The following is a 13,937-nucleotide window of genomic DNA, read 5'->3' as shown; positions in this document are numbered from 1 at the left end:
TTTTTTTTTTTTTTGAGACAGTGTCTTGCTCTGTTGCCCAGGTTGGAGTGCAGTGGCGAGATCTCGGCTCACTGCAACCTCCGCCGCCCGGGTTCAAGCGCATCTCCTGTCTCAACCTCCCGAGTAGCTGGGGGACTACAGGTGCCCGCCACCACGCCCGGCTAATTTTTGTATTTTTAGTACAGATGGGGTTTCAAGATATTGGTCAGGCCGGTCTTGAACTCCTGACCTCAGGTGATCTGCCCACCTCGACCTCCCAAAGTGCTGGGATTACAGGCATAAGCCACCACGCCCAGCCCATTTATGACTTTTAAAAAGTTATTTCTTGTCATGTTTCTCCATGCAAGTTGACAGGATAAACCAAAAGCAATATGGACAATGAATCAGCAAAGGGCTCATTATTAAATGTTTACTGAATGCTCAGAATGTTAAATAGGGTTAATAATATTTAGTTACTTCCCTCCGAGTTCTAAGATGGTTTTCTGTGATTAATATATAACATTTAATTTGCATATAAAGGAGAAAGAATCAAGGAGCCCTAGAGAACTACTAAATCTTTAAGATGTCACATTCAATTACATTCTTTAGAAGTGTAATATTTCCTAAAGAGAAACAGAGCTAAATATAGACTCTGGAGGAAAGATGCAATTTATGAATTAAACCGAAGAGATTCTCAGAAAATGGTGAAGCCGTTTTAAAGTTAACTAACTTGACCTTTAGTGGTGACTGGCTTTTTGGTTTTGGTAATGTATGCCTTTTATTTGGTACCATCTAAGCCTTGATCAAACTAAGAGTTTACTTTGGTCATATTCATATAAACCTTATATACAGACTAAATAGAAGAAATTGTTGTATAACAAAAAAGAAACAATTTTGGCTTTCAAAATTAATATTTAAATTAATTTGACCAAAATTCTATAATTCATTAATGTATTCAGCAAGTATTTATTGAATGTCTACTTTGTGCCATTCAAAGGAACATCATTCTTGTTGTTCTAGGAACATCATTTATTTAGATTAAGACTTTTTAGTTATTAAAATCCTTCCTAGTGAGGCCTCACCAGAAGTTCAGTAAGTTCAGAGTAACGAGCAACTCTCCTTCACTGTACATGAGAGAAACTCTCCACTAAAGATAGGCTCTTTTTTTTTTTTAATGTCCAGGGATTAATACAAAAAGTGATCTGAGAGTGCTGTATGTCCAAAGAGAAGAGTACCCAGGTGGAAGGACAAAGGCACCTTAAACAAACCCTCCACTTTCTAAGATTTATAAATATTAGACTTTTTAAATGGCTAGCACAAGTCCATTTTCCAGGCCATTCTCTCCAAATACACCAAATAAAACCCTATTGAACCAAATCCACTCACTGATGCAATCTGTTATTTGATAACGGGGTCATACCAAACTCTCCAAGAATACCTAATACTTGAAATATTTCCAGAGATGATACCAGAATCTTCTTGACAGTCTTTCTAACAGGTTTTAGTGCCCTAAATTCTTTATATTCAATCAAACTATTTTTTCTAATATATTTGAAGATCATTTCCTCCCTTCCTTTCTCCAGTTAAGCCCTTTATATGGAGATTTTGAAAAAGATCCCTGGATGGCTCAAGAATGACCTATCAGGTTTCTCTTCCGAACTCATCCTATCTCCATTTGTAAACCATATAAATCTGGGCCACCTCATGATCCTGTGTCAGCTCAGCGTCATTTTCAAAGAAAGTACACAAAAAATAAAATCTACGGAATGCAATTCAAATCTTTACTCCAGCTTTTTCATAACAAACCAAAAAAAGAATACATTTTTGGTCATGCAAGTGTCTTTCTTTTCTCTTCCTCAAAGATACCTTAAAATTTTTAATCCTTTTTTATTGTCACTCTCTATATCTGTCTTCTACGTGGCAAAATTTCTCTCCCTAAACAGATCAATCTCTTCCTTCTCCTTCTTCCCTACTCCTCCCCCATGTTGTGATCACTTTTTACTTTCACTACCACTCTCTTCTTAAATATAAATTATGGTAACTTATTCCTTAAGGCTTTGCTTCCCGAAGTGTAATCTGCATAATGAAGTGGTAATGCTCTAGGAAAGGATGGTAGGATAGGGGGTAACACCAGAATTTAAGAGGAAAGGGAAAGTTGCATCATTTATGTTTTGGTCACTAACATATTATTCCATCGCTTTTAAAAATTACTCCATGGTTAGCTGAAATATATACCAAACCAACCATAAGCTTTCGCCAGACTATGTAATACTATTTCCTTTGAATCTCTCTCACAAGAAATGTGAAGTGTTTGTGTTTGATCCACGTTTAAATATTCCTATGTAAATAGTAATCCATATTATCAGCACCTTTGAAATAGTGACTCAAATAATCTCTCCTTTGGAGAGGTTCAACCTATGTCTCCCAAATTGAAGGTCACTCATCTATGTAGAAGAAACCTCAACTGGACAAAGTGACTGTCCAGCACTGCAGTTCTGGCAATCTATAATCTCTCTTACCTCTCAGGTATTCAACTTTGATGTGCGCCAGTTGAACTGGTTGGAATACATTGAAAATTATGTTTTGGGAGTTAAAAAATACTTATTGAAAGAGGATATGGCTGGGATCCCAGAAGCAAAGCAACACTTAAAAAGGTAAGTATAATCAGTCAGTTAATATTTATTGAGCACCTACTGTGCATCTGATTTTATACCAGACATAACATTTGTGCAGAGAAGGAGAAGAATGAACATTTCTTGAGCATTTACGACATTACAGGTCCTGCACTCTATACTCTAGCCTGTAACAGTTTCATTTAGACTTCTCCACACCTCTATGAGGCAAGTATTACTTTTGTTATTCCATTTCTATGAAACAGATGTTTAGATTTAAACACAGCAAATAACTTGCCCATGGTAATGCACAGTAAGTCTAAGAGACAGATTTGAACCCAAATTTGTTTCTTCTACCACACTCTGTCATAATGGGATATAAATACCCATCAGGCAGGAGACCTGGTTATGCTATTAACCTAGAAAAAAGTCCCTCCTCAATTTTTTTCAACTTCCTTAAATTTCTTTCAGTCATAATCTCTGAGGGACAAAATTCTAGCACTCTGGTATAATCCTGGTAGAAGCAGAGGATCTGTAGTGCAGAGATGATAAGGATAGAAAAGTAGCTTGCACAACAGGAAGGAGGAACCTTGAATAGCAAGCCAAGAACTTTAGAATTTACCTTCTAATGAACAAGAACCAGTGAAGATTTATGATGCAGTAACATGATCAAAGTATATTTACAAGATTATGCTAGTCATGCTTGTAAATAGTTTCAAATGGAGAGAGGTATAAGAGAAATGAGTTAGAGAAATACGGTAGAAATCTGACTATTCAGCAAGAATGCTGCGGAAATGAAAGATGCAAAAACCAAAAGGCCAAGTTATGCCAAATACTCTGTGAGCACTACATTAATACTTGCCAGTCATAGCCAGGAAAACACACATTTATCTTCAGATAATGTGGTTGGGTATCTGGTAGTTTTAACTTTGGTTATATCTGTCTCTTCCCTAGGCTCCGAAATATTCACTACCTCTTTAATACTGCCCTCTTCCTAATCGTCTGGCGCCTTCTCATTGCAAGATCTCAGATGGCTCGGAATGTCTGGTTCTTCATTGTAAGCTTCTGTTATAAATTCCTCTCCTACTTTAGGGCATCCAGCACGCTCAAAGTTTAAGAACATTTCACCATCGCTTTTTATCTGGAACCTCTCAGATACCTCTAAAACAGCAAACTGTGATTCTCAAGATTAGAAAGTAACAAGGAATATGCCCAAACTGTCAATGTCACCTTTTATGTATTCATCCCTATTCCTTAACTATATATTTTTATTTCAGTGAGAGAAGGATGTAAACTAGCCCATAGTCACCTACATTTTAGGGAAAAAAATCCAAATTGTTTCCTAACATTCTATTTTATGCCCTTGCGTATTAAACGTGAAAGTACTCCCACTTTTCTATATTTAGCTTTTCTTTTCTCCCTGAGAGGATTCATTTAAACTCAGTAAATATGGAAAGATACATGGCAGAAGTTGAAAAGAACTCAAGCAGTACTAACCTTGGAACCATTTTGGGTACCCAAAAGAAAAATTTTAAATCAAGATGAGTAGAAGAATGATCTCAATATCCTCAAAAATGAAGAGAAGTAATTCCCCACTGAAAATGTCTCTCTTTCCATGTTATACCTTGGAGTCTTGGTAGGTGGGGGAATCAGAAAAGTAGGTTTACATTTAACATTTTTCTTAACTATATTCACTTCTTTAAAAGGAAAAAGAAGTGTAAATAAGTATGTATAGAGTGAGGGATTAAGCACATTTGCATTGGGGACTCATGTATTATGCTTTTAAGTCAAAATTGATATTCTCAAATTTGAATTTGATAGCTATTCTAAATCTTTTTAATCCTCAATTTTCTTGGTAACCTTCTTTCAAGAGTCTCCTTCTAAAAGTTGCCAAATCCTTTATATTTAATCTTTTCCCACTCAGGACTCAATTTGAGTGGTTAACAGGGAGAGGGATGGTCCCATTTGATCTCTGCCACTGAGCAAAACAAAACTTCAAATGAACTTTTAAACTGTAGCTTCTGGTACAAAGTGGGGAAGACTGCACTTACGTGATCACCAGAGGATTTACTAGTATCGTGATGATTCCACCTGCACAATGTTAACTGTACAACATACAGCAGAAAAGTGAATAGACTTCACTAAGGGACTCTTCAGTTTAGGAAATAGGTTTTGTTTTCTTATTTTGTGTATAATGCAAACTAGTGAAAACTATATATATTCTCCAATTCCTATAGTAATAATGTAACTGTTATGCCAACTTTCCTCATATTTGAGAGATGAGTACATTGGATTGCAGCATTTCTTCATGTTAAAAACATGGAATATTACTCAAATACACTATTTGGGGCCTAAACGACTAAAATTAGTCACCACATAACTAGCTGAAAATGACATAGGCATAAAATGTTAACAACGAATGGCAGTTATATTTATGCTCACTTCCTGGAATAATTGAGTAATATTCAGACAGGCACATTGAGGTAGTTTAAGTGTACAAGGCCTAGGGCAGTATCTAGCCCAGTATTATTCCAGATTCTCCTGAGCTCTATATAAAGGGCATTTGGGAGGAACTCTACTGGGCAGTATCTTCCCCAATCTCATGGAAATTCTGGGAGAGGCTTTCCATAGCAGACAACCCAGCTCTGACACTAAGCACCTGGTGATCTTTAGTTTGAGATGTCTATATGGTACTTTTGAGTTATAGCAATTAAGATACAAGCTATAGATATGGTAAAAATATGAAATCAAGATATAGCTCAGTGGGACTGGATTAAGACATAATAATAGTTCTAAGAATTCACTTTTGATTGTATGTTTCACCAATTCAATAACTCCACTAATCAAGTATTCACATTTTGACTTTTGATTAAAAAAAATTTGAATTAAAATTCTTCCCTTCTAGTGTTGTCTTTAACTGCTGACTACCGCAGCACTTCTCCCTCCTTTACACCCCCTGTATCCCACCCCCTAACCCCCAGAAAAAGGAAATAACTTCCAAAGAACTCTTTCCACCAAATCACATCACAGGAATAACTATCAGATGAATATAAATTAACCTATAGGTACATAATGCTTCACTTTTTCTAACACCATTAACAGGGTTATTTTGACATGAGTATTCTTCTATTTGTGGCATCAGATAAATGACACAAAATTCTTTTGTCATGATTAGGCAGTAAAAGCAGGTACCTGTATGAAGGGCAATCTCTAGCATATAACTATTTCATATCAAGACCAATTCGCAATTACTTGAATGCCTAATATAAACAAAGCAGTGGGAAATAACCTTCTACATAGGGGAAAAAGAGGATGGAAAGTACAAAGAAAAGGTACCTATGTTTCAAAAGAAATTCTGGCAATCCCTATATTCTCTACCCACAAGATACCTGATAGAGTATCAAGTATTACAGAGTTGAAGAGTCACTGCCAGAGGCTACTAATACTAGAAAAGGTTGAGGCAAATGGGCACACAATTCACAGAAACACTTCCTGCAATTTTCAGCTAACATCATTCTTTCCATTTAACACCTCATTTAATTAACTTAGTATCTCAAGGTAGAGACTGGTCTAATAATGCCCAAATAGCATGTTATCTTACAATAAACAATTCAAGTAGATCGGTCTAGTTTCCAAAAACATCAATAATTTTCAAAGTTTACAAAAATCACTTGTAAATTTCCACATGGCTACTCTTCTAGAACTGCTGTTCCAATAATGTCTGGGAACATAAGCAATCGCCTATAGTAAGAAGTAACAATTCTCATAATCCCACATAAAGGTGTGGAAAAATGCTCACTGCCTAGATTACTTAAAACATTTTTTTAGTTAACTAAGACTACTAATTGCTGGTTTTCAAATGTAACTGGTTTGAGAGACAGTAGTGCCCTGCAAAGTGGAGATACTACTGTGGCAAAGGATGCCTAACTTGAGTTTAAATAGCCAGAAACACCTTTTCTGATACACAAATATTTTAGATGTGTCCCTACTTTATTTGAAATACTGATTCCAACCTGGAACTGCAAAAGAAATACCAGATGTGATATGGCAATTTGAGTCAATTCCAGAAAAATACCTTAAAGAAAGTAAATGTCAGTACAGTATAAGAAGTCACCAAATTGATTTACATAACTGTTTGAAAACAAAATGCAAAGCATTTATTAGTTATGAGCTATTGTTGAAGGTCTGCTTTAGTATATGGCTTTCACTAATGTATACTTTATCTCATGCCTTCTCATCCTTAATAGTCTTTCCTTATTAAAATAGTATAAAACGAGTTATATTTTGAAAAGTTAACCTAACTTCTTTTGTGAAACACAAAATATTATTTGGAGTTGCTATAACTATTTAAATGTTTCACTGCTTGTAATCTTGTTTGTATTCAACTGTTCACATATTTATACACGTAAATTCGAGTCAATTACTCAATTTTCACTTTTTCATCTTTAATATGAGAAATATAAAATAAACCCTGTATCATATAGCAATTTAGCTCCATCTGGAAGAAAAGCAAATGTAAACGTGATATTTTGAAATTCCTGTAGCTTTTCTATGAGAAAAAAAGTTTAAATATGGGAACTGAGGCTTATTTGGGGGTATATTAATTTTCTCCTAGTATTAAAAAGACAAAAAAAAATGCTTCATAGTTTGTCATTTATTGAGTTCAAACGTTTGTGCTTGCAACACTAAATATTTTATGTTCTCTTTTCTCTCAAAGACACACACACCAAAAAAAATTGAAAAAAAATTTTCAGTATTTTGAATAGTTGAAAAAAAAATCCAAGGCAGTCTGTTTTCTACTCTTAAATGTAAAGTGATTTTATCAAAGAAATATTTCAGAAAGTAGAAAAAAACTATGCTTTGATTGCATCATCATAATATGGGCAGATACATGGATCTTGATCCGGGCATTTTACCGTAAGGTAGTAAACAACTTGTGACCTCTCTATTTGATAGTGTTGAAAAAGGGCTACCTACCACCTTGGCTTGCTGAAGGTTTGCTAGAGCTCAAAACAGGAAAAGTACTAGGTTAAAAGGCATGCTGAGATTTTAAAGGTCCTAAGGCTCAGGTTTAAGTAACTTTTAAACAACCAAAAATAGGCATCTTGAATTCAAGTATAAGCTCTGAATTTTCAAGGAGTTTCATATTAAATTACTTTTTGGTACCTGAATTACTCAGGACATAGATGGAATGCACAGTGTATCTCTCTTACACTATTAAAAAAATTAGATCTGTCTGGGTGCAGTGGCTCATGCCTGTAATCCCAGCACTTTGGGAGGCCAAGGCGGGCTCATCAAGAGGTCAGGAGATCGAGACCATCCTGGCTAAGAGTGAATCCCCGTCTCTACTAAAATACAAAAAAATTAGCTGGGCTTGGTGGTACGCACCTGTAGTCCCAGCTACTCGAGAGGCTGAGGCAGGAGAATTACTTGAACCCAGGAGGCGGAGGTTGCAGTGAGCTGAGATTGCACCACTGCACTCCTGCCTAGCCAGAGCAAGACTCAGTTTCAAAAAAAAAATTAGATCTTAGTCATTCCTTTACAAATTCCAAAATTAAGATTGTATTAAAGACTGTAAATCTTGTTTGCATTAGTAAATTAATTATAAAAATTCAATGCGATCATAAAACGTGTAAGAAAAGTGTGATATTAATCATCTAACATGAAAACTAGAAGTAACTTGGGTGCCAGGTGCAGTGGCTCATGCCTATAATCCCAGCAATGCAGGAGACTACGGTGGGAAGATTACTTGGTCCGGGAGTTGGAGTCCAGCCTGAGCAACACAGCAAAACACTATCTATATAAATGAAAAAGAATTAGCCAGGCTGTTGGTGCATGGCTGTAGTCCTACCTACTCAGCAGATTGAGGCAGGAGAATTGCTTGAACCCAGGAGTTCGGGGATGCAGTGAGTTATGATCGTGCCACTGCACTTCAGCCTGGGCAGCAGTGCAAGACCCCATCTCTTAAAAAGAAAAAAAAAAAGGGAATTTTGTCATACTAAGTTAAGCTTTTCCTAGGAGGTAGTCTGAAGTGTACAAATACTGCAGCAGGGAATTATTCACCTAAATATTTAATCTTCTTTATAGGTCGATGTATGCATAGTATTAAAAAATCCATTTCATATAATTTGAGGTCTCAGACTTTTAAATATGTAGTCTGGAATATAAACATATAGACGCCATGAATACTAAAACAAATAGGAGAATTGGGTAATAAAGTAGGGTATCCTTTCTGGAGGCACCTCCAGGCATAGGGAAAGTTGTATAATAGGTAGGCGAGTAAAGTGCTCTCTGCAATAGAAAAGAAATACTTGGTGAGGCCAAAAACTCCTAACAAATCCTAATATGCAGGTAAACTTCATCATCCAAAGGGCTTGTTGGAATTTTAATACTTCCACTGCCAAAAATGGAATACTTCCACTGACTCTATTTGAGGAGTTTCAGATGGAAGCCTTTAACCTTTAAAATGGAAATCAATGGCAAAGCAGAATTTTGCTTTAAAGAAATTCCTTTCATAGGAGATAAATTATAATTTTAATATGGTATTTGGAAAATATGAAAACAGTTAAAAATCATATATATCAAAATAATTTTTAAAATCCTTTTTAATGATACTTAAAATGATCTACTTCTAAAGAAAATAATCCTAAATCAATATTGTTTTCCCTCCCATTTAGAAAAAGCCCTGAAACTTGATTGAATTTTCTTACAAGCATACTTGAAGGAGCAGCGATCAGTCTAAAATTCTAATTCTTTCCTATGAAGACTCCTGTGGATAGATGTTCTGTTAGTTTACAGCCAAACTTTGTTGGAAATAATCTTCTGAAAAATAAATCAAAACCTAAAGAAGGCTCATTCACTATTTAGAATTTTCTGGATGCAAAAATCTTTCAAAGTGTATCACTTATTTTCATCAGTTCACTTCATGGCTCTTAATGATATATATATATTTTAATGATGCTTCTGTTATTTTCTGCGAAATGTCATTCTGCATAAACTTTACTGCAAAATAGACCCATCACTATTTCTCCTTCTCTTCATTTTGGTTATCCTGTTTTTATACATTTATCTTGAAAAAAATCCATTTGAAAAACTGTTACTTGTGATATCCTACTTTCTAAAACTACTATTTTAAATCTAATCTTTCAGTCTTGTTATTTACCTGGAATTTTCTTTCCCCATTTCCTTAAATGATTTAAACTTTGGGGATTAGTTGATGATTCTTCTACTGTCATTCAGTATTACAAAAGGAAAACTGATATTGGCACACATATTCCAAATACAGCTTTTAATAGTACCTGTGTGATAGCTCCCTCTCACTATTTTTAATCTTTTATAATCTGAAGATTTAGAACCAATCCTTAAATAGTAACAGTAATAGTAAGTAAGTTAGAACACAATCTAATACAGAATCAATCATATTCAGGACACCCTGAATGCAAATACTTCATAATCCAGTTTTACAGTTTAATGGACAATGTTTAACATGGCACCACTCAGATCTGATATATCTGATTGTGGGGCTTAAAATTTGCCTTACACTGTCATTTAAAGTTACCCTGTTCTCCACTCACCACATATATAAAATACCCTATTTTTCTCTTAATGTTTTACAAACTGATAATTTTCACCATCAGTAGTGGATTTTTTTATAACTCACCCTATGTCCCCCAAAATATACCAATAATATAATGATTAGATTAAAAACTTGGCATCTTTTTTCAAAAAAGTGCTTTCTTTCCCCTGTATAAGATTCTATACACTATTTGTGAATGATACCTTTGCTACATAACACCTGCATACCTGCCTCTGTGAGAATTTCGTCTTCTAAAACTCTATCTTTAACAGTTAGATAAGTCAATAATCAGAGTTCAAAGAAGTTACTTTTTAAGACCAAATTACTGGATAATTGGTCTTGTTAATATGGCTTAACATTAATATGGCTATAACATAGGAACTAGTCCCTGTTTTTCTTTTTTTTTATTATTATTAAAAATGTGACCTGATCACAATTCTTTAAAGTCTAGACTGGTTTTCCATATGTTTTCCACATTTTATTCTGACATCATATCTTTTAAAAACAAAAGGATGCAAACATTTGCACTTCTCAATGTTTGTTTTTTTCCATAGATGTAGTTTCACTTATTTCCTTCAGGCTTTTTATCACCAAGAAGCAATGTCTGATTTTGATACCACCCATTTGCTGTAAAAATATAAGAAGGCGTCATCTTCAAAGCAATACTCCAGTTGGGCTTCTTCGCTGTTTAGCTGCAAGATTTCTTCTAGGACATTTGTAACAGACACAACATATATAGAATTTCAGTTTGGGTTTTTTTTTCCTTTTTTTTCTTTTTTAAAATAAGTATGTTTTCTGCTTATTTATGTTTCCTTTTCTTTGAATATATTGCACAATATTTTATTATTAAAAAAAGGTTTTATGTCTCAGGCAAAAAGTTTTTCTCCTTCACTCAGGAGGTGTTAATGTGTATTATTTTCTAAAAGAGGTAAGTGGTTGTCTGTGTGGCCATCCTCAAAAGGAACCTAAAGAGAAAAGGAGGGAAGAAAAGACCAAAGAATTAGTTTTATTCCTTATACTCTTTCCTCTAAACACAAGGTTTTATTTTGGGCAATCCTTTCCAGGAACCAAAGGCTACTATTCTCTCTCTCTCCATCTTTTTTGAGGCAGGGTCTGCTCTGTCACCCAGGCTGGAGTGTGTGGGTACGATCACAGCTCACTACAACCTCAACCTCCTAGGCTCAAGTGATCCTCCCACCTCAGCCTCCCACGTAGCTGGGACTACAGGCTTACAGCACCTTCCCTAGCTAATTTTTTCTATCTTTTGTAGAAATGGGGCTCTCACTATGTTGCCTTGACTGGTCTCAAACTCCTGGACTCAAGCGATCCTCCCGCCTTGGCCTCCCAAAGTCTTGAGATTTCAGGTGTGAGCCACCATGACCGGCCCATAGACTTAACAATGATTCTAAGATTTAGAGATCAGCACCATGTATACTATACCACTTACAGAATTGACAGGTTTATAGGATCCAAGTCTGAAACGACAGCAAATTATTTCAACTATAAATTTTCCAATTCCATGTAACATGCCTGTAATAAACAATAAGTTTATGCTTTTAATTATTTCCTAAACTGTTATTTAAAAATAAATAACTATAATGGAATAGATTATGGAAGAAAATAAAGAAGTTTGCATTATTCACTTCTATGGTTAAAAAATAATCAAGATAGATTTAAAAACAAATGGATTTCTTTTCAAAATCACAAGGCCACATAATTCATGATCTGAGCACAATCAATGCCAATCTTTTATTATTATTATTATTTTTTTTGAGATGTCTCGCTCCATCACCCAGGCTGGAGTGCAGTAGTACAATCTTGGCTCATTGCAACCTCCACCTCCCAGCTCAAGCAATTCTTGTGCTTCAGCCTCCCAAGTAGCTGGGATTACAGGCATGTGCTACCATGCCCAGCTAATTTTTTGTATTTTCAGTGGAGACATGGTTTTGCCATGTTGGCCAGGCTGATCTGGAACTCCTGGTCTCAAGTTGATCTGCCAGCCTTGGCCTCCGAAAGTGTTGGGATTATAGGTGTGAGCCACTGCACCTGGCCTAAACACAATCTTTTCAAGGTTTTCCCAAACCAATACAATTTTGGAAAATAAACGATGTCAACAACACAAATTTAAATAGATTGAAATGAAGTACTAACAAAGAATTTCCAAAGAAAAGCTATTCATTCATTTAAAAACATGATTCTAAGTATAATAAACTACCCAGCTCCATCTAATACTGAATAAGGACTGAAGATGAAAATAGAATTGTTTCCTTTTCCTGTATTGTACTTAACTCCCAATTTTCATCATTACAATTCAACAAATAATCTTAGTGAATTATTCCAGGATTCAGGACAAAAATCATAAACACATCACTGATTACAAATCTAGTTTCATGTATTGCATAATTCAAAGTACGTAACATATGATTTTACATACTGTATAAAATGCCTTAAATGCCTTGTAGGCATTTTCATATTTAATTCTACAGCACACTTGCAAATTATATATTATTATTGCTACTTTTACTGATTAGAAAACCTCAAAAAAGGTAGGTGATCTATTCCAGGCTACCACCAAGTAAATGGCAGAACTTACATTCAATTCTAGTTCAATCTGATGTTAATACCCAGGATCTTTCTAATTCACCATTATATAATCTACCTTACATCATTGAATACAATGAAATTAGTTATGTTTACTGGTTAGTCAATATAATTTCGGAGTTTTGTAATTAAAGAAAAAGCTACTTAAATACCAAAACATGAAAATCAGTATACTTCTTGCCCCTTTGAGAAGAAGCAACTTAAGTGTAAGCAACACTTTTAGAAATCAGACAAAAAGGAAATGGTTGTTAACCTGTTGTTGAAAAGATTCCTCCAACAATACCACAGAGTCTTACAAAAAACTGCCAGAATGGCATGTGCTCCTCAGTAACTGTCACCATAAGAGAACTGAGATCGTATTTCATAAATATCCCAGAGACTCCATGGCTGCCTGCAGCATGGTTAATGATACGTTCCTAAAAGGGACGCAAAAGGAAGGGGAGAAACAGGAGGAAGAAAGAAACAGAATTCATGTCATCTGGTTACTTACACACATTCAATATTAAGCCCTGCAGCCCTATTGTAAAAGAAGGACATCCACATTTCCTTATGAACTGTCCTGCTAGACTAAGCTCTTCAGAGACAAATTATTTTGTATTCTTCGTGCAATCAGCTTTTGAAACTATTAAAAGAGCAGAATCATTCTTTTTTCCTCAAAAAGATCACCTTAGATTCAAGTTTTCTACTGAGCTCAAGAGCTTACAAATATATGGCATGTCCCTCATGCTGTAACTAAACTGCAACCTTTAGGAATACAAATAATGAAGCTAACTACTACCAAGGGAAATTAAAACAGTTTTATGTAGGGCATTACAAAACCCTTTCCCTATTACTAGCACAATACAACCTTATAAGCCAACTGATCAAGTTTCCAATAAAGTGACTATGTCTTAAAGCTCTAAAATGCTCAATATCATGCTGAGTTATAAATATACTGTCACTACCTATAAGGGTAGAAACTGTTTTAAGGATCAGGGCATCTACATAATGAAAGACTAATAATGATTTACTTTGGGTTCCAGGACTAATTAATGTCAGCTCTCTCCCTCCCACCCCATATTGTGTACTTTACCAAACCCAGTTACTCCATTCTTTTTTAAGTTAAAAAACTATTTCAGTCACCTTATCTATAAACACATCCTTCAACAATCAAATGCCCTGGGATTCTA

The 13,937-nt window shown here is 35.1% G+C and overlaps 2 protein-coding genes across 2 annotated transcripts in view; one reads left to right on the top strand and one right to left on the bottom strand.

Moving 5' to 3' along the window:
* The window catches only part of FAR2 (fatty acyl CoA reductase 2), a 195,935-nt gene extending 190,451 nt beyond the window's left edge, over window positions 1–5,484 (top strand). Inside the window, exons 11-12 of the mRNA XM_011934101.1 lie at window positions 2,506–2,633; window positions 3,546–5,484. Coding sequence (XP_011789491.1) covers window positions 2,506–2,633; window positions 3,546–3,708 — 291 coding nt within the window. The 3' untranslated portion in view covers window positions 3,709–5,484. The remainder of the gene's footprint in view (window positions 1–2,505; window positions 2,634–3,545) is intronic.
* A 2,691-nt stretch (window positions 5,485–8,175) lies between these two features.
* ERGIC2 (ERGIC and golgi 2) overlaps window positions 8,176–13,937 on the bottom strand; it is a 43,336-nt gene continuing 37,574 nt past the window's right edge. Inside the window, exons 12-14 of the mRNA XM_011934102.1 lie at window positions 13,022–13,184; window positions 11,615–11,697; window positions 8,176–11,132 (exon numbers count right to left, since the gene is read on the bottom strand). Of these exons, the coding sequence (XP_011789492.1) occupies window positions 11,070–11,132; window positions 11,615–11,697; window positions 13,022–13,184 (309 nt within the window). The 3' untranslated portion in view covers window positions 8,176–11,069. The remainder of the gene's footprint in view (window positions 11,133–11,614; window positions 11,698–13,021; window positions 13,185–13,937) is intronic.

Source organism: Colobus angolensis, unplaced genomic scaffold (assembly GCF_000951035.1).
Source record: "Colobus angolensis palliatus isolate OR3802 unplaced genomic scaffold, Cang.pa_1.0 Scaffold131, whole genome shotgun sequence".
In the NCBI taxonomy this organism is placed as follows: domain Eukaryota; kingdom Metazoa; phylum Chordata; class Mammalia; order Primates; family Cercopithecidae; genus Colobus; species Colobus angolensis.
Note: the sequence above shows the minus strand (reverse complement) of the source record. Positions and strands in the feature narration are given on the sequence as shown.